Source organism: Amblyomma mixtum, chromosome 3 (genome assembly GCF_055824585.1).
Source record: "Amblyomma mixtum isolate Tamu chromosome 3, ASM5582458v1, whole genome shotgun sequence".
NCBI lineage: Eukaryota > Metazoa > Arthropoda > Arachnida > Ixodida > Ixodidae > Amblyomma > Amblyomma mixtum.
The window spans coordinates 55944023-55967953 of NC_143014.1; the positions used below are offsets into that span (position 1 = coordinate 55944023).

Here is a 23931-nt window from a genome sequence, read left to right on the forward strand (position 1 = left end):
GAGCAATGGCATAGAGAAACATAGTATGTTTCTCTATGGTGTGAGGGCGCTGCGGTCGCCGGTTACGCCAACGCTTGGCTTGCGTCGTATGCGTCGGTGCAGTGTATGTATTATTCTCGTTGCCACGGTTTTTTGCGTTTTTTGCTGCTTTAATTTTATTTTAATTTGGTTTCGTGTTTTACGTGCGACTGCTTCGTGAATTTCGTTAAAAGTCAGCCGTTTACCATATCGGAATGAGAAGCGAGTGATTTGGACGCTGCAAGAAGTCGTCGATTTCCACGGCCGGCTGCTGCAGGCCAGCCGTTTTTTGCCACCAAGAGGTGCACTCATCGACCTGTTTTGCCTTTTCTTCGTGCCTGGTTGTACGAGCGGGTACCGAAGCAACCCAGAAAAGAGGCACTTTTTTGCTCCACCATCGGACTCGCTGCTCCGTGAGAGGTGGGCTAGAGCGATCCCCCGCGCTGACAAGCTACTCAGCAAAACATGCAAAGTGTGCGACGTTCATTTCCAGCCGTGAGACATCGTCAAAACGTTCAAGCACAACATCAATGGTGAGGTTATGGAGCTAGGACGGGGTTCGTGGGCACTGAACAATGGTGCCATTTCCACGCTATTTCCTAATTTGCTTAGTTACCTGTCTTCTACAACCAAAAGGCGGCGATCACCGAAGAAGAGAGGCGGAACTGCTAGGAGTGCAGAGCTGGCTTGCCATTCCACTCACGAAGAACCACAAGAGCTTTCGGGTGATTTGGATAGCACTGACATTGCAAACACCATCGAGAATGGTGCGTCGCTGCGACTGCCTCGAAACTGGCAATTTTCAGTAGTGGTGGAGGAGCCTGGTGACCGTCGGCAAGCAGTTCTCTACGAAGCAAAAATGAAAACAGGTGTGTTCTCCATCCTCAAAAGCGTTGTGGTTAGGGAGGACCTTACATACATTATTTCAGGGAATGGAAAACTTTTACAAAGATCGCTTGTCGATGTGCAGATTCGCTCGCTAAAAGACGTGGAAGCGGTAGTGCAGATTGTGCACAGCATGAAATTCTGCCTTGGATGTAGCCACAGTGCTGTGAGTGGTTCCGAAAACTCTTCAAACAAAACTGGAACTGTGTACCATAAGGATTGTACAGTTCTAACAGATGCTGACAGAGGAGTGTGTGCCATGTGTGTTAGCATGACAAAAATGCTGAAGAGAAAGGCTGCATCAAAACTGCCCAGAAAGAAAGTGCCTGTAGCAGCTAGTGTGCTTAGGAAGCGTCTGATTCGTACCACTGCTGCAAGAGAGTGCAAAAAAGTAGAAGTAAGTTGGCTGAGGGCTAAGCTGAAAAATGCTTTCACGACAGCCATAGACGACATTGTAAAAGATTTACCTGGGCCACAGAAGGTGGCCATTTGTGCCGCTGTAATGCAGCAAGCAGTCAAGTCCCCTCGTGGAAACAGGTACACAACAGAGTGGCTCATGGTGTGCCTGCTCCTCAGGCTGACTAGCCCAAAATGTTATAGGACACTCTCTGATATGAAGATTCTACCCCTTCCCAGCTCTAATCGCCTCATACAGCTGCTCAGGGGCCTGCCATGCAAGTATGGCATGAATAAATTTGCATTGGAAAGCATTAAGCTGAACATTAATGGAAAGCCGGAACATCAGAGGTATGGCCCAGGTATCATCGACGAAAGTAAGTTAAGGGAAACGACAGAGTTCAACAGAGCTTCTTGAAAATTTGATGGCTTCGTCAAATATGGGGACATTTGCAATGAAGACTCCAACGTGCTAGCGGACCATGCACTGGTAGTGATGTTTAACCCTATGTTTCAGCCCTGGATTCAACCAATAGCAACATATGCAACGAAAGGGGCGGTGCCAGGATGGATTTTGGCGAATATAGTGTTGAGCTCAGTTTTGCAGCTGTTTCATCATGGTGCCAATGTGTTGGCAGTTATCAGTGATGGTGCGGGAAGCAACAAATCACCCTCTTTTCAGCTAGAGGAAGCCACTACCCACATATATAGGATTTGGATTATCCCACAGTTCTGATTTCATCAATGTGCTGCAAGCTCGTTTGTACTCTTCAAGTGTTTTTGCATGTGCAATTTTGCATAGCAGGACAAGGGCACTTTCATGGTTTTCAACTGCATTTTCTTTTCTTCTCAGCCACCTGTCCCATGCCTATTCCCTGTGAAAGTCGCAAAGCATAACTTTGGAATCTGGAAACACTGCAGTTACTGCTGCCATTTGTTCCTGAGAGCAGTCCATCATCCAATATTCTAGAGTGAAGTTGGGGCAGCGCTGGTGGAACAGTGACAGAGCCTCTGCTATGCAAGATGTGGTCTCAAATTGCACAATGAAGATGCTGCCAATCATGTTGCCAACAGAAGTCTTTATAAAAATAAAAAATAGAGGCAGTGCGTAATCTGTAGCCTTGTATGTTGCATCCATAAGGGCTAAGCTGCCTCCATACTTAGCCATAATTTCTGCCATGAATTTTGACTGGTAGCAGAACTGCAGTGTTTCACTATATTCTTTTGCCACTGCCTCCTCCATGTTGTCATCTTCAGGCACTGTGTTCTTCCCCTTGTATTTTTTGATGTGGACTGAAAAAAAACTTTGCATCTTTATGTGCTGCCTTTAGCTCTGATACAAGTGCAGCTGCACTCTCCTGGTCAACATTACTGCTGCGCTCCTCTTGCAAGGCTGCTTGGATATGGTTTGCTATATCTGACCTTGTTGGATGAAAAGCTCGACATTTTGCACCCGGGCACTTCCTTGCTGGCTGTCACGATATTGTGGGTGGCTTGATCTTTGGTTGGCGCCGATATTCTAATTAATCGGGTCAACCTGCCCACCGCAGCACTCTCCATAATTTTGGAGGGGGAGGAGCGACAAACTTCTCCACCTTGCGTGCGAGAGATGAGGCTCGACTGCTGACCATCGATGGGGGCCACGCCTTATTAGCCATTGACCGGAGGCATGAGGCATAGGCAAGTTTCTTTAGCAAGCACCTTTACTTGGGCAAAGAACAACACGAAAGTTACAAAACAATGCCCAACGAAGTAGCGTGCGTACACAGGCGCGACGCAAATAAACACAGAATCAGAAAGCAACAACTATTAACTAGAAAAGGAAAACATAGGGTCAAGGACTATACAACGTTACAAGAACAAAGCGATACTATACAAAAGGTTAGGACAAGAAAGCGTGACAGGACAAAGAAAAGAGTACAAGCGAGTGGGGAAAAACGGTGGCTTAGCTGTGGGGTGGCAAGGTCCGGTCGCAGGGAGCGTCGGGCTGCGGAGGCGCACGGGGCTAATGGGGGGGTTGCGGATACGGGTAAACTTGGGCCACTCGTCTTCTCGGCCGCCGTCGCCGCGCTCTACGCATCAGACACCCGCCTTAGCTCGCTTGCCGACCACTTCACCTGGCTGACCTCACACACGTCCGCACGCACCAAAATCTCCAAGCCAACTGCCCGGCTCGCGGTTTTCCTGCCACTGTGTTCTCGTGGCGAACAACCCAACAAACAAAAGCTCAAGGCACTGCGCGAATGATTTGCAGATGTTGAAGGGGAAAAACACGAAGGAACGCGAGGGAAAGCCATGGTTCTCACGAGGAGCGATGCTAATTTGCCAAGGTCGGGAAGGGTGCTAGGGCATTCAACCGGCCACTTCTCGTCCCCACCTCGTGCAATCACTCGCTTCCCGGTGATAATCCTGGGGGGGGGGGAGTAGCCTTGACCCTCCAGCGTCGCAAGTGGTCAACTGACCCCGCGAGGGGTGCAAAATCGTCGCCGTCGCATTGCAACATGCCTGCGAACCACCGGTGCCGTGGTCAGCTGTGGCCACTTCCGTCGCAAAAGAAAAATAAGGCATGCACACACTTTGTGACACTGGCAAAGAGCTCGTCCTCAACATAATAGTGGATACATTTGTCGGCCTCTTTCACTGATGTGAGTCCATTTGAGATGAGTTGGTGAATTCGCTGGATGATATTTTTATCAGCTGTTTGTCCAAAGCAGGCCAAATCATTTAATGCATGCTCGCAGTGTCCTCACAATTTTGTAATGCTCATGTAGAAGCGTACTTCAAATGGAGGCTTGAGTCCCGATGACAGCTGGCTGCTTTGCTGCTCGAGCTCTGCAGACTTCATCGTCCTTAGCCTTTGCTTGCAGCTATCCGGAGCATCAATCTAAAATAATATGTGAACATTGTTCTGGTACCAGTGGCATGCAATGCTACTAAACTTTTTTTCTGTCTTTGGGATTTTAATATTTTGAAGGCTAAGAATGCAAGAATACAAATTAAAAGCATAGATTTCATTTTAGAATTAGTAATCTAACCACACAATTTACATGATGTTTCAATTTCAGCTTACATTAATAGTGATGAGGATACTACTGCCTTTTAATTATGCTGTAACACTTCTCTAGCTCTTGCATCTAAAACATTTCACGGACCTTCATTGACTTATGAGGAAGCTCTGAGGAGAATGCACATAAGGGGCAAATTGAACCTTGAACGGACTTTGCACACCTTATAATAGCATGCAACCTTAACTGATTACATAAGTACATTGAATTAAATTTAATATATGGAAAAGATAGACAAAGCTTGTTGCTTGTGTCTTTGACAACTTTGGCCTGTAGCACTGTAGTGCGGCCTTTCTTCTTTGCCCCCTGCAATTTGATCTTTCTTCTTGCAAAGGCTGATGAATCCCAGTTATCAGAGATGGCAGCAGCACTTGTGCTGGCTTTTTCCTGTACTCTGTGCTGCCGGTCCTTTCCGTAAAGGCAGTGCTTATTGATGACACACACTGCACGAAATGGCATATCCAAGGACAGTGGCGTGATGCCCTTGCTTGAGGAGAACATCAATTTGCCTACAAGAACAAAATTAAAGCAAAGTAGTGCAAGCTTTTACTGCATTGCAAACACTAAGAAAACTTCAAATAATGGTTTTTCAGACTGCAAGTCAACTAGATGTTTCGTTTTCTGGCTGGCAGGCACAATCTGACAGATGTTTCACTCAGACTGTAGCATCCTGAGAGTTGTTTCTTACATTTCTTTGAATTTTCATGCAATGGCTAAATAATTTTTTCTCATATTTCTACACAGCAGACACTTTGTTCATGGAAATAGTGTTTAGTTTTCTCACTTGGAACAATGTTGCTAGTACTACATTTCAATAGTTTTAATTGATTCAGTAATGTATCCCTCAGTATAATTTCATGACAGTGACAAAGCTATCATGTGTATACATTTGCATAGACGGCCTGTTCTACTCAACACATTCACTGTGCCTGCTTTTGTATTTGTGATACTAGTAGAGGGATAAAGGTGTGGTCTGGCAATGTTATTAGTGGCATAGACCTCCAAACAAGAATACAACATATTTTGTCATCTATTGTTATTTTAAATAACTATGCTTTTGAAGTATGTACTGTATGTATGTTTAACTAGGGCTGCTCACAGTTATTTGTTGCATCTTTGGCTTAATTGAACCTCTCCAGCACTGGTTGGGTGCAGCAACTGCAGAAAGAAGGTGTCTGCATTATGGGTTTTTTTGCGCAAAAGACACGACACAAAAGAAACGAGGTAGACAGGACAAGCGCTTACTAACAACTCAGGTGTTTATTGACGGAACATTTGCTTAAATACAGCAGCTGCTCTTATCAAACGGGAAGAGGGAAAGAAGAGACTTCGCATACATATATACCAGATCAGCACAGATCCCATCATCGCACGAGTGAATACATGTCTTGAGCTCTAATTTTGCGCAAGATAACTGATTTCTTTTTTTGAGAGCAAAATTGAAGGATTGCTGACACACGAGTTACCCGATTTTCCTATCTCATTAGCCTCAATTATCTCTCTTCCAAGTTGTGTCTTGCACCGGCGCAGTACTGACGTTTTTTCGAACGCTGCTGTCTGCTTGCATAACATGTACGTAAAGGTAAAATCAAAATGAAGAGAATGCAAGACGCAATGCTCTGTTTTCCATTGCATACCTGTACCTCGAGCTAACATTTATAATTTTTATTGATATCCCCGTCACCAAAACACATGCAATAAAGCCATTATATTTGCAACTTACATTTTTCATCTGTCGAGGCTCCTTCATGTAGGCGGTCATGTGAGCTTGCAGTTTTGTAAGAAATGCCCAGGGTCAGCGGTTCTCTTTCCAACTCGAGAGGTCTTTTTCTGATCGCACAAACCCTGTCCATCATTCATCTTCATCTTTGAAGTCACATGAGTACTTCTGCAGCGCTCCTCTTCCTTGATCTGCAAATTTTGCAGTGATCTTCCAGACCCATTGTCTGAAAAATTGCGTTTGTGGGTGTAGATGTTTGCATAGACAGGAAGCAGGCAGACACATCCGAAGAACGGCGAGGTTGGAAACGGACTGCTTTATTTTTCCCAAAAAACTGTGGCGTCAGAGGGTACAGAACTGCGTACAAAGATGCATGCGCGTTCGCGGCATGAGAGAGCCTTTCCCAATGAAAACCATGTTTCCGCGTAAGGTACCCACATGCTTCTCCACATCTTATCTCAGAGAGTGCCTCGCTAGTATGGGTTGTATGCACTGGGAGCAGCATCTTTTCTACTCATCCGTTCCTCGCTCTGTGTTTCTGCGCGGGAGGGAGGAGAGGGGCGAGAACAAGAGCCACCGAGGCTTGCAGCAAACATATCGTCCAAAAGCACAGTCACATGACTTAACACATTTTTTTGTAAACGTTATCTAAACAGAAACAATCATGTCACTAATACAAGTTTTTATGACATCGTTAAATGTCACATGGTTCTCAGAGAATTGCTACCGCAAGTGCTCTTACGTGTCGGAAGTTTCCATTTCGCACAGTTCCACGTTAGGGCCTCTAGGAAGTCCGGATTGATTCTGTCTTGTGGATCGCATAAAGAGCGGGCGCTATCACCGCTATCGCATTTCACTCTTAAAGGGACACTGAGGACAGCTCTGTTAGTTTTTTTTTTTTTTCGTTAGCAAGATTCGATAGTTCGGCATTTCATGGCTTTGTTGTTGCTTGTCCAGCGATGCATTTATTGCCGACATCTAGGTTTGAATTCAAAGTTGAAAAAGTTTTGCCACCGTTCTAATTCAAACTCGGGTCACTCTGATGACGAAATAGGAAAAACGTGATATAAACGCAGACTTTGTGATTGCTGAAAGTGAGTGGTGCAGTCTAGTAGCAGCTGTAATGAAAGCTACCGCCGGCCGGACGTTGGAGGCATCTACGGTCACTTCGTTTACACTTACACTAGCGTTGCAATGGATCCCGTTCCAGATCCCGACAACGAAGTTCACGCAAAGAACTCTGTCCTGCACTTCAGCGACCTCAGCCCCATAGAGCATGCAATGCTTTTGAGGGCTGAGGCGGTTGGAGTGGCCGGATATCAAGAATGTCCAAGCACCAAGGGGCCTGCAGTGTCGGCAGCTAGCCGAGCTGTATGTTTGGGAGCTGTCATCGCTGAGCCACCGTCACAACTGATGAGTAGAGACTGGTACGTGCGGACATATATGAATTTTGTAATTATAGTCCTCTTAGCAGTGCTGGTTTGGTTTGGTTTATGGGGTTTAACGTCCCAAAGCGACTCAGGCTATGAGAGACGCCGTAGTGAAGGGCTCTGGAAATTTCGACCACCTGGGGTTCTTTAACGTGCACTGACATTGCACAGTACATGGGCCTCTAGAATTTCTCCTCCAAAGAAATTGCAGCCACCGCGGCCGGGATTGAGCCCACGTCTTTTGGGTCAGCAGCCGAGCATCATAACCACTGTGCCACCGCGGCAGCTCTTAGCAGTGCTACTCAGCGTCTTCGCTGAGCGAACACGTTGAGCGGTGCGTCTGCTGATATTGAGGCATGTGCAGCATTAGCTTTTTTTTTTTTATTTCAACAGTATGCCTGCTTGCCAGGCATAAAGTATTGTTTACAGCTATGGATGCGCAATGGACTCTCGAAGGAAGTCCAGTAACGTCCGGTGGTGCGGCCCAAAAATCTTCTATATCCGGTGCACAGCCTACAGGTGGTCCACACCGGAGTAGTGTTTCTGCTGGACAGCACGCAAAGAGGGGCAGGTCCAAAGTAAGTGTTTAGACTCGCAGACAGGAGTGGGACAGGAGGGGCAGGAGTCACCGAAAGGGGCGTGATACTGCACCGGCCATGACCAGGTTACCGCTGGGGTGAGGGCGACACAGAGGCGTAACCTTCCAAGCAAGACCTCCTCCTAGTGCGCAAGGCCACCAGGGAAGTCAGTGCCACATGGTGGGAGAAATGCTCGCGTGGTGCGCCGGAGATTTTCTTTTTCTTGAAGGAGTATTGTTTCTGGAGGGTTTGGGGTCGCTTGAATGGGATGTGGAGGAGCCGATTCGTGACTTTCTTCACTCACCAAAGCTTGTTTTGAGTGGGCATCTTGACGAATTCATCATACACAAACTGTGGGGAGAATTTTTCAATTATATCCTGAATTAGCTGTGCCAATAATTTGATGTCCAGAACATGCCGCAAACTATGGATGGTGCCGAGGGGTCTGTGAGGATGTCATGGTGGCTTCTAGATGGCAGGAATGGACAGAGGATGCTTAATGCATCCCGAGTGGCCAACAGCTCTGCCTGTGTTGACGGCCAGGCAGGGGAGTAATACCCCTGTCATACGGCCAGTTTCAATGGCCATCGAGACGAGGGCCTTCGAGATTTTCGATCGCCATCGAACTCGAGGGAGTTGTGGGGCTGCTACACGGCAAATCTCAATGGCCATTGAAATCGTTCTCGGGTCTTACGCCAAGCTCATGTGGCGCCACAATCGCTACGTTCGGTTTCGCGCAAATAACAAAAGTATATTGACGAAACTTAACTAAATGTTGAAATACACTTTTTTGCAGTTATAAGGCGCGTTCACACTTGTTCAAAAATCTGGCAAGCGAAGCGGATTCGCTCGCCGCAAAAACCAGGACCTGTTCTCATCTGTTGACGCCCGGGCGAGTTGGAACGGCCGCGCCGCTGCTGCTTCTTGCTGAGCGCACCACATCGCCGCTCGTGGCGTACACAGATACAGTGAGAAAAGAGCATAAATTTATGCTGTCTATGTACTACGAGCGTATGCACGCTTGCGTACGCTAAACGCAGGCACATTCCCACATTTAGTTCAGCGTATGCTAGCAGAGATGCAAAAATAAACTCAGCCTCTGGTGGCGCCATCTGGTTGACAAAACGGGAACCATTACTGTCAACAAACCGACTCTCTTAGGCCCAGCAGCGGCAGAATCGTCACTCTAAATAAAAAATAAAGCAAATTTATCACTTATATGTTTTCTTGTAGGCAAGATGAGACAAAGCGAAAGACCGGTGCCCCATTTATGACCAGTGAACGGACAGAAAAAGGCAGCAACAACGAGAATTCAGTCCGAAGCGAGGGGTCCGGCTTTGAAGGGCGCTGCCATGTTTGTTGTTGTCGTTCGAAGCAATGCTAGCAACCTTGGGCAACGCTCGAAGGCCCTCGAAATCTCGATAGAGTTCCGGGCTGCTCCGTCGACTCGATAGACTATTGACTCGATGGCCATTCAAACTGGCCGTGTATCAGCGCTCGATCGCCTTCGAGTCGATAGACTATCGTTTCGAGGGCCTTCGAAATGCCTGTGTGACAGGGGTTAAGTGTATGAGCATGTTGCAATTTGTGGTAGTAATTCAGGGGAAGCGATAGCCGTGGTCACGTAATCTGCACCCACACTAGCGTCGGCATGCGCCACATGTCGCTATAGTGAGGCTATAGTGGAATTCAGCCTTCTGTGCCTCAACATCGCTGTACTCCACATTGCTTACTTCGAGCTACATGCTCAATAGGAAAGTATGAGCATCAATATCCACAAGTGAGGTTCTGTTCCCATTTGATGCTGCGTTAGGCTGTGCATACTGTACAACATAGCATACCAGGGCGTTCATATCCGAATGTTCTTATTTTACACTAGATCATAGTACAGTTATTTTTTATGTGTAAACGTTTTCTGCTACATGCACTGTAAAAAAGTTAATTTCTGGTGCACTGCACTGTGTATGAAAAAGTGGTTATAGGAAACTATATAGTGGATATATGACTTGCGGCATATTGAGTTTTTACAACTATGTGACTTTTTTCTTCCTTTGGTGTCATCAAACATGCATGCATGCATGTATTGTCATCACAGTGCATAATTCACTAAGTACTTTTGTTGTTTTTTCCCAGAAAGTTCCGGTAAACAGCATGCTGACAGTTTGTTCGGTGGCTGTGTCATTGCCTGGGAAAAAAACATTGCCTGGTCTTGCCAGCCTGTGTTGTGGCAAAGATAGGGGCATCGTTCCCGACAGGCACAGCAACAAGGTTCCGATACGCTGAATATCTGGAGGCAAGTATACAGCCGAATTCTCAGATTCTTGTAGTGTGGTCATGATTCCGTGCTCCCAAAGGTAAGAGCAGAGAAACGTGGTTCTCATTATATCTCAAGAGAACTTCTTGTTGGGTGAATTGCTAGCTGTTCATTGTAACTATTTAAAGGCACCACAGAAACTACACATCCCACAAGGTTGGACAACAGGATAGTGCGCTACTCACAACTGCTTTATTTCACAGAAAACACGTTCATATATATTCTCAGTAGTCAGTTGCACAAAGAACACATTCATGCATCAAGTAACCAATATCATCACCAGCCTGACTAAGTCCATCGCAGGCGAAAGGCCTCTCCCATTACTCTCCAATTAACCCTGTCCTGTATTAGCTGCAGCCACCTTATCCTCGCAAACTACTTACCTCATCCACCCACCTTACTTTCTGTCACCCCCTGGTATGCTTGTCTTCTCTTGGTATCCAGTCCATTACCATTAACGACCAATGGTTATCTTGCCTTCACTTTACATGCCCTGCCCAAGCCCATTTCTTCTTGATTTCCATTAGGATGTCCCCTCACCCAGTCCACCCTCTTCCGGTCTCTTAGCGTTACGCCTATAATTTTCCTTTCCATAGTTTGCTGTGTTGTCCTCAATTTAAGTTGTACCCTTTTCGTTAGACCCCACATTTCTGCCCCATATGTGAGTAGAGGTAAGCTACAGCTATACTCTTGAGGGATGCTGGTAAACTGTCATTCATGATCTGAGAGAACCTGCCAAATGCGCTCCACGCCATTCTTATTCTTCTAGTTATTTCCTTCTTGTGATCTAGATCTGTGGTCACTACGTGCTTTAAGCAGACGAATTCCTTCACCACTTCCAGCACCTTGCTACCAATTGCAAACTGCTGTTCCCTCGCAAGACTGTTGAACATTACTTTGGTTTTCTGCATGTTAATTTTTAGACTGACCGTTCTGTTCTGCCTAACTCCTTGATCATGCTTTGCAGTTCGTCCCCTGAGTGACTTAGCAAGGCAATATCATCAGCAAATCATAGGTTACTAAGGTCTTCTCTATTAACTCTTATCCACAACTGCTCCCAATCCAAGCCTCTGAGCACCTCTTGTAAACAGGCAGTGAATAGCATTGGTGAGATCATGTCTCCCTGCCTGACACCTTTTCTTATTGGAATTTTATTGTTGACTTTTCATATGAAGGACTATGGTGGCTGTAGAGCCTTTATGGATATCTTCTAGTATTTTGACGTAAGGCTCATCTACACCCTGATTCCTTAATGCCTGCATGACTGGTGAGGTTTCTACTGAGTCAAATGCTTTCTCGTGATCTATGAAGGCTATATAAAGGGGTTGATTGTATTCTGCGCATTTCTCTATCACCTGATTGATAGTGTGAATATGTTCTATTGTTGAGTAGCCTTTACGAAAGCCTGCCTGATCATTTGATTGAAGTTTGAGGTTGTCTGGAATGTATTAGCGATCAAATGTGATATGATAAATGATGCTCGAAAAACTTTTTCTCGGCCTTATACAAAGATATGGAGTTTTCGTTGATGCACGAGCTACCTTTCTTTCTGATGTAGAATGCTTCAATAAGTTGCCTGGCTACCGTATTCCTACTTCTGGTAAGAAATCGCACCTCAGCAAAGCATGGCTCACAAAAGCACAAAGGGCAAGTTCTGATGTGCTTTGCTTAATTTCAGCAGTCCTTAGTTTGGTCAGTGTTTTGTTCATGTTCCTTGATTTGCTCATTTACACAGCGCCCGGTTTATCTAATATAGGAGCAACCGCTTGAGAGGGCGATTTCATATACTACCCCTTTGGTGCACTTCATGAAAGGTCACCCACGCTTGGTACCGCAGCCTCTTTTTCTCTTCACTTCCTTTTCCGATCCAAGTGCGAAGGCCTTCGAGCTGCCTACAGGCTGAAAAGATGAGTAGTACACCATGCTTGCTGGCAAAGTTCTTCAAACTGCGGGGCAACTTGTGCGCATACAGCACCACTGCCAGTCTCACCTCTTCTCGATGGACATCTGCCCAAGCTCTCACTGTCTTTCTCTTCATCTTCTGCATGAGGCTTTCGGCAACCCCTGTCACAAGTGAACGAGGGAACCCAGCTGAAACCAGCCTGGCCAGTTGACTTTCAAAACTGAACTGCATCTTGTGAGTGCATGGTTTTCTGAGCATAGGTCCAAAGCAGAGTGAAGGAATCCTTCTTTTTTAGTAATTTTGAATGTCAGGAGTCGATTGGCTGAAGCAATTTTTTTTTAATGCGTAGCATAACAGCAGCACACCTGATTCGTACAGAACTCAATGTTCAGATCTTAAAAACTATGAAAACCTACCCTCAGGCAGTTTACACATAAAATCCAAGCCATGTCATCTCAATATGGATAAAACATTGCCCACAACTTTTGCAAAGTTCAAGCTCATCCTTCTTAAAATAATCAAAATGAACGGAACAAAAATGAAGTGTGGTGATTGAAACTAGGAAGGACGACGAATGGTGGAGGTGGTTTAATGGTTGTTAGCACATTGTCGTGACTGTTGGTATGTGGCACTTTGTGATTGCACTGTTGTGAGGAAAATATAGTTTCAAGCGTGCTAGAATTACCTGATCGTCTGCTTGAATTGTTTGAAAAGACACTAAAGGCTATGTGCTTGTTGCTACTGTCATGGTGTATAAGTAACCAACGCACTTCAGTATAACATCGCGGAAGGGCTAACATACAGTCCCTCTGTTGCTTACATCCCAGTCAAAAATACCATTGGAACCAATTGGATTTCCAACTAGTTAACTGGTTCAGGTTGGACCAGTTTAGTTCCCAGCTGTTTCCAATTGGAATGGTGTTCTAATTGGATGGTCCAAATGGACTGTCCAATTGGACCTGGTAGGTTTCCAATTGGTGAGCCCACTTGGTCTTGACCATTGCATCCAATTGGTAGACTGCAGCTGCCCAACTGCACCTAATGTATCCAATGAATGTTTGCATATTTGACAAACAAGGTAGAACCAATATGGTTGCTATAATAAGAGCTATCAGCAGCTTAACCTACTAAATTGTATTCATCATCTGCACCACTACTGCGGTTGAAATTAAATTAAATAACTGCACTCAGTGGGCAAGCGCCACTGGCCCCAGCATGAGAGCCTCATAAATGGGGTATATAAGTTGGAGCAGAAGTGTGTTCTCTGGATGTACACACTGAGCTAATATATGCTACGAGTGTCTGAATGTATAGTGTTTGTTGTGTGTGATCTACTGTATGTGTGTCTATTGGCCTTGATTTCAATAAAAGCATGTTAATTTCAATTCCGTGGAAAAATGTTGATTGGCACCAGGCACAATGTCTCCCTGCAGTCCTCACAAATCAGTTTTCCTTTTGCGTATTATAATATGTTAAGTTGTAGGAATATTTCTCACACTGCATGTTTTTCAAAACTGAATTGTGAGTTATATTTTGTGAATATTTTTGGGTGAAATAACTGCCTGATCTAATGGGTCCTATCAATTAGTCCAGTTGGATCCGTTTGGGTCCAATTGGTCAGATGGCTAAAAACAGAACTGGAACCAATTGGTTCAAATTGGAAAATCCAACCACTTGGAATGTCCAATTGGCTCAAATGTTTTTTTTATGACTGAGATGGTACTTCTCGTCAAATAAACCAGCTTCAAAAAGTTCTGTGCATGCCCACTGTTGCATGTGTCCATGCCTGGCAGAGGTGCAGTGTTCATTTAACAGCTTGGCAGTAGGCGATTAGCTTTGAATTTTGGTTGTTGGAAAATGTGCAGCTATTAACGCTGATGGGCACAACAAAGATGTTTCAAACAAGACTGCAGTGCATCAGGCCATTGTCAAGTTTCCAGTAGTGTGGCCAGCTATGAAATGTTGATTTTCCCCATATTTCACTTTTGACAGAATACGCAATATAGCAAATGAGTAGGCATAGAGGCTAGCACTAATTAAAAAAAAGGTACATTCAGGTATGCTAAAAAAGTAAATTTTAAAAATTGTAGACTAAGCTTACTTTCTGTTGCTTTCAAGGTGTTCAATCTGGTAGTTGATGATACAGCCAGAGCGATGTTTGTTACCTCGGCAAAAGAGGGATAAAAGCTGGGTTTTGACATTTATTGAATATATGGGGCCGTTAGGGCATAAAGTAAGGGAATTTCATGTTACTAATAAACAAAATTGCAAGCCCTAAAAATAAAAATTTGAATTGTAATTGAGATATATTACTTTACAATACTAACAAATATAGGTTGTGGCAGAACGGCAAACAAAAAGCCAAATAAGATAGAGAAAAACAAAAATCATGACGAATGTACAACATAAGTCAGTGGTATTTAAAATGCTTCATCTGTTTTTTGTGGAATGATTTATGGCAGCAAGGTTCGGAAATGATTTGGATAAGTAGATCCTTGTTGCATTGCACAAGATACCGGATATGATTGGAAGGCTCTCCTATTGTTTTTTTCACAGCTACCTCAGTGCATCAGCCATTTCACGGCTTTGCAAAGTGCACTTTGTGGGCTTCCGCCAAGTCTGCCCTGGATGCCTGGATGGCCTGCATTGCACATTTTCTGAGTATGCTGGTCCAACTCTCTGTTCACTGTGTTCCATGGCACCTTTGAAGTTAGGATACGGAAAGCACAGTTCGATGACCTCCATGTGCAGGTCCTCTGTGTACCCCCAATAGACAAAGACATTGATCTCTCAGTGATCGAATTTCGCATGCTTTTTTTTTTCACAGTCTGCGGAAACTAGAGCCTACCTAGCTCTGCCATGTAGAACCGGACAAAGCTCGTGAATGAGTCGTGAATGCTGATGTCTTGCTTTGCAACCAGTGTCGAGGTAAAGGGACTCTTCACCAAATGCTCACCTTTTGCTACAGATGAAAACAACGGTATGCACATGTTTACAAGATGAGGACTGCTGGTAGTTTTATTAAAGGCTTTGAACCGGCAACGATTGCTTGCTATGCCTTTATACATACAGCCAAAAACTACACAGGAACAGAATATGCTAATCACAGCGACTTGGCAAATGCTGGCACGTCTTCTGTGGGTTATGAATGTGGCAGCGTGCCTGGTTTTCAATGTCTTTGTAAGCCATATGAGTGTGCCATTGCTTATTACTGCCTGTTCCCTGCTGCCAATCTCATTAAAATGAAGAGCCACCAGGAGTGTGGTGAAAAAATATGACCCGGTGCGTTTAGATTAGACAGCATTGCCGTGTTGAAAAAAATCTTCCTTTTGCTTTATGTGCTGAACTGCTCTGATATGATGGATAATATTCTGCATGTGCCCTTATGCAGACTCAACGAGCCCTCATGCCTTCATATGTGAATGGAGTTGATTTGTGGGCGAACCCATTCAACTCGCTGTGGAACAACTCTAGACCGTATGTCTAGCCAATGCTCAAGGGCACTCGCAATTAAAGTTAGTTTGTCACCAAAGCTGACGCCGCACAAAACTGCGCTGCCTGCACGTTCCTGGAGATGCGAGGTACACTAAGTCTGGCTCTGGCAAGCCTTAGGCCCCCCCCACTTGTATGTACCTTCTGACATTTTCTATGAATGGATTAAGCTGGACGAGAGCACAAATTGTGCATACAGCTTCGTCCAACTACCGAAGCTATTAAATGGCGCTGCAAAGAAATGAGTGGGCGGAGCTCGCTGAGTCTTGGTCTCTGCAGCTTCCAAATTGCCTTTTCTTATCTGCCTTGTATGTTGTCTTCCGTCCCTAGTAAGCCATTTTTGTTAAGAAGTTCTAAGCTAACTGCCCCAATCCGCAGCGTTTTGCCAGGTGAGCGTACGAAGACACAAGGTGCTCTTTATACTGCTGTCTTATATGATCACCGACCATCGTGCTATCATCGTTCTTCATCGACCGTGGCGATCACCTGACCAGCCTTAACAGGCTCCTTCGAAAGTTAACTAGCACTTGAAGGGGTACTTGGAGCTTTTTTTTTAATTTCAGACACTTGCCATAGCATATATAATTTGGGTTTGCTGTATACTATAGGTGATCATGTAAGGTATTTTCGTGCAGGAACTGGAGCAGGCTCCTGCTCTTATTGTTGTCAGTCAGCCACTTGGAGAAATCCTCCTCCCTTGTTGCCATTAGTCCCACTTCCTGTAAAATCCGTGTCCTTAAAGCCCCTGTCCCGGCACAAGTCCACAGCAGGTGGTGAACATCCACCTCTACAGCCGGTGTGGCACACCTCGGTCCTGCGTCTCTTCAGAGCCCCATCAGCACGTGACCGACGAGGTAAGGGCTGCCCCAGCCCTTATACTTCTAAGAGATACCTCCTCCAATCTTGATAAGTTATGAGGGAGGCGGAAAACGCACAGGGGAATGAGGGAACGTGTACTTTTCCTTGAAGAGGGTGCTAAGATAGGAATAGCGGAGCTGGCATCAAAAGGGAGCCTGGTGGTGGGGGATGCATTAGTGTTTGGGAGGTGGTGTGTAAGGTTGTCTACTTTTCTCTTCTCAGTATTCTCAGCATCGTCTTGTGTCCAGTGTATCTGGATGCATATCTTTGTTTTCTTATTGAGTGCAGAGATCTCCTGAGTTGCACATAGTGTCTTTGTAACTCTTTTTCGTTTTATGGCTGCAAATGAATCTGTATAGATATAGGCTTCTGTTATAGTCTATTTTATTTATGGCCTCCATAGCATCGCGAATTGCATAAAGTTCTATAACAAGCGGGTCCAGGTAGTCTGTTACATATTCATGATGTATGTATAGCTCTCTTTGTGTTGGGCTAGTGGCTGCTGTTCTACCACCGTTTTCTATAATCGACGCATCTATATATGCAATACATGTTCCTGGGCATACATCAACCAGAGGACGAGTTCTCGGCTTCTCTTTACAACAAGGTTTAGTCGGCTTGTTTGTCGTAATAGTTGTGAATTTCCATGGAGGGGAGTCAGCCATTGTACATGTTTGCACTGTCATGTATGCATTGTACAAGGATGCTATGGGCATAACATACTTTCGTTTCAGATTTCTTGTTGTCTCTCGCTGATCAGTTAGTTCTGTCAGTGTATTCAGCTGTGAAAATTCCTCGAGAATCGGGAGGGGGGGGGGGGGGTAATAAAGCCGTGATGGTGCGTATTGCGTTCCTGTTTTTTGTTTCCAACTCTGCCCATTGTTGCCTCGTCAGTCATTGGAACTGGGTCTGGTAGTGTATCCTGGGTTGAAGCACCGATTGCACAAGACGTCGTGCCATCTCCATTCGGGGTTCCTATTCCCCTAGATGAAATGTATATAAGTGAATTGCGCAACAACTTAGACAGGACACAGAAAGAAACACATACAACAGTTCATGAGCGCAACTACCAACTGTTTAATGGGGTGAAACAACAACAGCATATATACAGAAAAGCAGCGCATGCTTAAAGGTAGAGCAGGCACACACATCACAAAGACCGCAATTTTATACAAACGAATCACGATATGAAACTTCAGCATCATAGATCTGCAACGAAGCATCACTTACGCAGCGATCAGATAGTTTTTTAACATGGAAGGCCTCTAAGACAAGCCGGGCTTTTACATTGGTACTCCTGCCTAGAATCTTTGTCATCTCAAATCTTGCATACACGTGCAGGAAGAAATGTGCCTAACAAGGTTTGAATTTTTATCATTATTGTCAACATTTTTTGCATGCTACCGTAGCCGGTCATTAACGCAACGGCCAGTTTGGCCTACATAGGAAGAGCCACAGGAAAGGGGCAAGCTGTATACCACTCCTGTGGCGCACTTAACATAGGACGTGCCAGGCCTTTTTAAAGCGAAAGCTTTACTACTTGCACTTTCAGCCTTTGCCGTGGCGCGGCGGTGCCACCACCAGCGCCTAACTCCTGCGCTCTCCGCTAGGAGCGCAACAGGTGCTTTGTGACGTCACGCCGAAGAGAAGGGCAACCGACTCGCGCCGTCGCAAGCCGCGGCGGTGCCACCACGGCGTGGGCTCCGCGATCAAACCGCGCTTTTGAGCAACGGCGCGCGCCGCCGCCGGAGCAGATCGCGGCGGCCACGACCACGGGGCAGTTCCAATTGAAAGGAAAGCTGGTCAAACATATGTCGGTGAAGCGGACGCAGTTTCCACTAATACCTGCCAGTGCAATGACCATACACAAGTCGCAAGGTGGAACCTTCGATGCAGTCCTCTACGAGTATGCATCCAACCACCCCCACAAATTGGTGTATGTAGCCTTGAGTCGTGCTACGAGTTTACAAGGCTACAAACAAACAAACAAGGATGGATGCCGACAGTTCACCCGTAAGGGGCCTAATCCCGACAAGTTTCTCGTGGCAGAATTTAAAAGGCTAGAAAACCATAGGTTGGTCACTGCGTTCAGTCGTTGTGAAGACTTAATCGCCAACAGTGAGGTCACGGTTGTCACAATGAACGTGAGATCCCTTGCTGCGCATCAACACGACATAGCCACAGATACACTCTTAATGTCAGCTCATGTGCTAGTATTCACTGAGACAGGGTGCTCTGGGGATACTCCCATCTGCATACCTGAGTTCAACTTTGTCGGGGGGCTAGGCGCGATAACCAAAGTAGAAACGCAGGGGTATGCATATACGTAAGGCAACCCTTGGAAGCAACCGTAGTGACACCCCCAGTGCCTACCGAAGATGGGGAAGCAGTGTGTGTTGAATTGAATGCTTTGGACTTAGTTGTGGCTGGTGTCTACATCTCACCGCAAACAGGAGACGGTGCTGTACTCAAAACCCTCGCAACGGCCTGCCGAAGCGCACCGATAAAAGAATGCTCATATGCTCTGGTGATTTCAACAAGGACCCAAGAAGAGACCCCAAATTCATCGAGGCCTTGGACGAAAAATACTACCTCCAGCTATGCCCTCAGCAGCCAAGATCAACTACTCAATGGGGGAGCAGTTTGGACTTGGTCGCCTACAGAAACGCAGACCGGTATTCAATAAGAGAGGTACAAGTGAAGAGTCACTTCTTCACGGACCACCGAAGTGTGTTTATTGGCTTGAATAAAACCGATTAACCACAGTAACAATGTGTCTTCTTGTGTCACTAGTGTGTACCTTGGATTTACCAGGACACTTACCATGAGTGCCAAGCATGCCGTTGTAGCCAGTGCAGGAACAGCAGTTCTACAATCTGCATTAACATCACCAGCAACCAAGTATATTCTCACAGCCGCAGCGATTATAGTTTCACTACTAGTTGTACATAGAATAGCCAAGTGATCACCACAGCAGCACCAAGGTATACAACAAGTTTCACACAGCACCACAACAGTTCGACTATCATGTGAGCGAGAGCGTAGCCATGGGTATTGCTTTCGCGATTTCCCGGCTTAACCAAGTTGAGCCACAGCCATTTTCTTGCAACCCCTTTCACAAACGCCAGAAATGCGGCAGCAAAGCTTTGATAGCTTGTTGGGGGCTGAGAACACCAAGGTACATGATGTCTACCGGCCACTTTCTTCAGGTTATGAGACACCTGGTGCACATAGGGGACCACAACCGGCTTTGAAGCCGAGTAGTCAGGTCTTTTTTGGGCGCCTTTTTGTTTCTGCAGGAGGGTTTCAGCGACGGCAGATATGACCGGACCAGGGAAGCCTACCGCCAAGAGGCGGGAAACCTGATAGTCGAGACTTTCCTGCATGCTATGAGGGCACGACTTGTGAAGCGCCGACTCCAAACAGAAAGACGCAATGGCTCTTTTTACAACCTTGGAGTGTGAGGAGTCGTATCTCAGTAGCTCCTTGTTAGCACGGGGGGAATACATATGGCAAACGTGGCTGCCACGGAACATAAGTTTGAGGTCCAAAAAACGTAACATGATTATCTGGGAGTTCATGTGTAAAAACCAACCCTCGTCCTAATTGATTAAAAGCAGTTAAAATCTGTGAAACAATCTGGTGAAGGGATGTAAAGGTCCCAGACTTTAAAAGGATTAAAAAATCGTCAACATACCTGAAAACTTTTAAAACCGGGCCGTCACTTAGGGTTAGTTGCAATGAGTGGTCAATATAAGATAAAAAGATGTCGCATAAAATGGGTGCAACACATGAACCTATGCAAATGCCTTTGCGCTGCAGATAAAACTGGTTGTCATGAAAGATAAAGGTAACATGCAGGTAATACCCTAAAAGCTTTAAAAAAATTATCTGTAGAGATGCCGGCTATGTTCTGGAATGCCACCTCCCCCGAGCTTTCGATACAATCTCTAACAGAGGCCAACAAGTCAGCATGTGGGACAGAATAAAACAAATCTTGAATATCTACAGAGAAGGCAGAACCTATCTGATCGCTATTTTGCAGAAACTCGGCAACATCAGATGACTTTTTTTTACCATGAACGGATCGTTAATGGAAAGGCATTTAAGCTTAGCAAGAAGGAATCGGCCGACTTGGTGTTGCCAGGATCCCTTCTCACTTACAATAGTCCTAAACGGAAGATCAGGTTTGTGCGTTTTTGCTGTAAAAAATACTGACAAAGAATTCTTAGAACTGGCATCGATTGCATTTGCTAAAGACATCAGTTGAAAGCTCTTACAAAAGTCAATAAATTTGGTTTTTACTCTCACTTCGCTTTTTCTAATGGGTGCAAAGTTTTTGCGAACCGCCTCGAGCGCTTTTTCTTGATAGAAGTCATTAGGTAAAACTACAAATCTGCCATCTTTGTCGGATTGCAGTAAGCGCAAATCATGACTTTTGAAATGGTGCACAACAGAATTAACGTCCAAACGGCCCTTCTTACAAGTACGATAACTAGCACACCTTTTTAGGCTGTCCACACCTTCTAGGAGGCACCGTTCCTTGTCCTCATCGTTGGTCTTTGAGGTGATATTCTCTATATCACCTGGTCTCTATATAAGCTTAAAGGGACACTGAGGAGAAACTGAAGTTGGCTTGTATCGACAGAATACCAGCTCCTGATTACAAAAACGCCACTCATACTAACAACAAAGCTCTTGTAACGTACAAAAGAGCAGGAACCAAAATACAGGTATCGCCGCCACAGGCCAAACTCGCAAGTACAAGCGTGATGAGGTCATAGGACAAAACAGTGTTGCCAGAACCAATGGTTCTACACGAGATGTCACGAATCACTGAGGCGCAGCCAATGCTTGAGCAAATCTTGTTGACGTTGCCAGATGGCGCCACGTACCCGGCAGCTACGCGCGTGCCTGCAGCATCGGGACCAATCAGCGCCTGCTTACCGGCAGCGGTAACAAGGTACAAGGTATGCTAAAGGTGTCTATATGCGAGAACTTCGTTGACGACTTCGAGAACGGGATCCATCGTAACGCTGGCAAAACGCCGGTGCAAACGTAAACGAAGCGACGGTAGCCGGCGGTAGCTTTCTTTTCGGCTGCTGGTAGGCCGCACTGCTTGCAGCCAGAAATCACGGAGTCTGCGTTACGTCATGTGCACGTCATGTTCACGTCACTTAGTCCTGTGTCGTCATAGCTGCATTCGATTCAGCCATGGTTCTCTGCACCGCCGGAACCGGTTCACGGTGCGCTGTACCAAAGCGCTCGATTCACAGCGCCCCCTGCACCACCGTCCGCGATTGATTTTGGTGCAGTCGTGGTGCCACTTCGGTGCAAAGAACCGCGGCACCAACGTTTCTTTATCTAGAAACGTTGCGCGGCACCATCAGAGACGGAGGTGCAGGATAGTGGTGCACGTGTTTGACGGCCTGAGCAGACGACGCGCGCAGCCGACGAAATGCTTATTAACATCAATGGGCAACTGAAAGAAGTTTTCCCCGTGATCGACGGATCCGGCGTCATTCTACGACAAAATGGGGGAGAAATCTACTCAACAGCAGGTAATTTTGGTTGTGACAGGGTGCCCATGTGCATGTGCGAGGTGACATGAACTTTTTCTTTTTTTTCAGACGGTGCAACAACTGTCTGTGTGAGGTTAGGAGACAGCGAGGAAGGCGACTCGCACCCTGCGATCAGCATGCAGCCAAACGCTGCATCTTTGCAGCTCTCTAGCCCCTCTAGTGAGTCTAGTCCTACTGCAGAATCAGCGCAAGGCAGCGAAGTACCTTTGTGGAGCCGCCGGAGAACACTTTTCCTTATATCGACGTACAAAGAGCTGAACAAACGAGGCGGGTTTCGGTACGGTAAAATTGCGCCAAATTTGCATGTGCACGTATTACACAGTGTTTTCTTTCGTAGGTTCAGAAAAGAGCTGTGGGAGCGAATGACAGAACAAGGAATTTGGCTGCCAGCTGACTGTTCTGCAAGTACAGAACAAATGGAAGTCACTTGAGCGAGGGTACAAGCGAGCGAAGGAAAATAATGAGAAGTCTGGGCGTGGGTCGGCAAAGTGCGAGTTCGAAGAGTAAGTCGTTTCGTTTTTTTTTTATCTCATTCACGTGCCTCAAAAATGAAAGAAAAATAATTTGCGCTAGCCTGTATGAGAGCTACTGTCGACGTTTTCCTGGTACCTTGTTTTTCAGTTTGGTTTTACTCGTTTTGAGGCTTTGCTGTCACAAGGATTTTTAAACATGCACGTTTGGCAGTGTTGTAGCCTAGCTTTGAAGAAATTGGGCATTATAATGTTTAAAACAACTGGAGACATTCTTGCTTTCTTCATTTAGTCTTACGAATGGGGCATATGCAGCAAATATTTTTTCTTAGTTGATATTGACCTTTCATAAGCCCTAACTTTGTCACATATCACTTTTCTCGTTCATACCTCATCATAGATTAAGGTACCGTCATTGTGTCTAGCTCTATTTACTCAAGCATTATTAAGCCAACTTACATTAAGGAGGTGCTGTTCCATTCCATTTTGTATATTTTCATAGATGTTTTGAGTTGCAAGGCTCCTGCTGCACAATTTCAGAAGGTGCACAATACATAAACTAGCATAACTGGCAGCTTCATGTCATCAAGTGCTGGTGTTTTACAAATGTGGCATATTTTTGATATTTAGAGAGCTTGCAGAAGTTCTGGAGAAGGAGCACCATGTCTCCCCGACAGTGCTGTATGCTCCTGGGCAAAGGATTGCTCAAGAAGACTGCGGAGAGCCGTGAGTTGTATTTTGTGACCACAATAGTGGTGATTGTGGGCTTGTCAGATGTCTTGTGGGAGGAAAGCGAGCAAAAGCACTACTTTCAAATGTCTATGGCCTAATCTTTAACACAGATATGGATATAGATTTGCATAGAGATAGATATAGATTTGCAAAAAATTTTTTCCAGACCACAAGAAAATGAGCCGGAACCTGAGGCGCTGCCTCCGTCTACAAGCGTGAGCCAGGCGGGCCGGAAAAGAAAGGGTGAAAAGCCACCGATAGAAGCACTGCTAGAAAAGCTAGATGACCCTGCCAAGAAGAGGGCTGCCCGACATGAGCGGAAGATGGCGCTTCTATTGTTACTGCGTATGAGTCAAGAAATAAAACTGACTCTACCTGTTGAACTGAACTTTGTGTTACTCATTGTGCAGAATAATTGAAGCCAGTGTGCAAGGCTGACGAGGACCACAGTACGGAGTAGCTGTGTGAGACTGGATATGTAAAATGTG

At 45.6% G+C, this 23931-nt stretch overlaps 1 protein-coding gene across 13 annotated transcripts; it reads left to right on the forward strand.

Annotated features, from left to right (window-relative positions):
* Window positions 1–36: 36 nt before the first annotated feature.
* LOC149350261 (uncharacterized) lies at window positions 37–23831 on the forward strand. 13 transcript variants are annotated; one of them, XR_016290304.1, is made up of 8 exons: window positions 40–103; window positions 7295–7511; window positions 10226–12543; window positions 14866–14970; window positions 15137–15289; window positions 19113–22518; window positions 22579–23437; window positions 23610–23831. XR_016290304.1 is itself a non-coding variant. In XM_089579251.1 (7 exons), the coding sequence occupies exons 4-6, from the start codon at window positions 22118–22120 to the stop codon at window positions 22670–22672; spliced, it is 426 nt and encodes a 141-aa protein (XP_089435377.1). In that variant the 5' UTR covers window positions 40–103; window positions 7295–7511; window positions 10226–15289; window positions 19113–22117; the 3' UTR covers window positions 22673–23437; window positions 23610–23831. The 13 variants fall into 13 exon arrangements, 1 of the variants encoding a protein (XP_089435377.1); XR_016290305.1 differs by lacking the exon at window positions 15137–15289 and adding an exon at window positions 16437–16655; XR_016290298.1 differs by having other exon boundaries at window positions 10226–14970.
* Window positions 23832–23931: the final 100 nt, after the last annotated feature.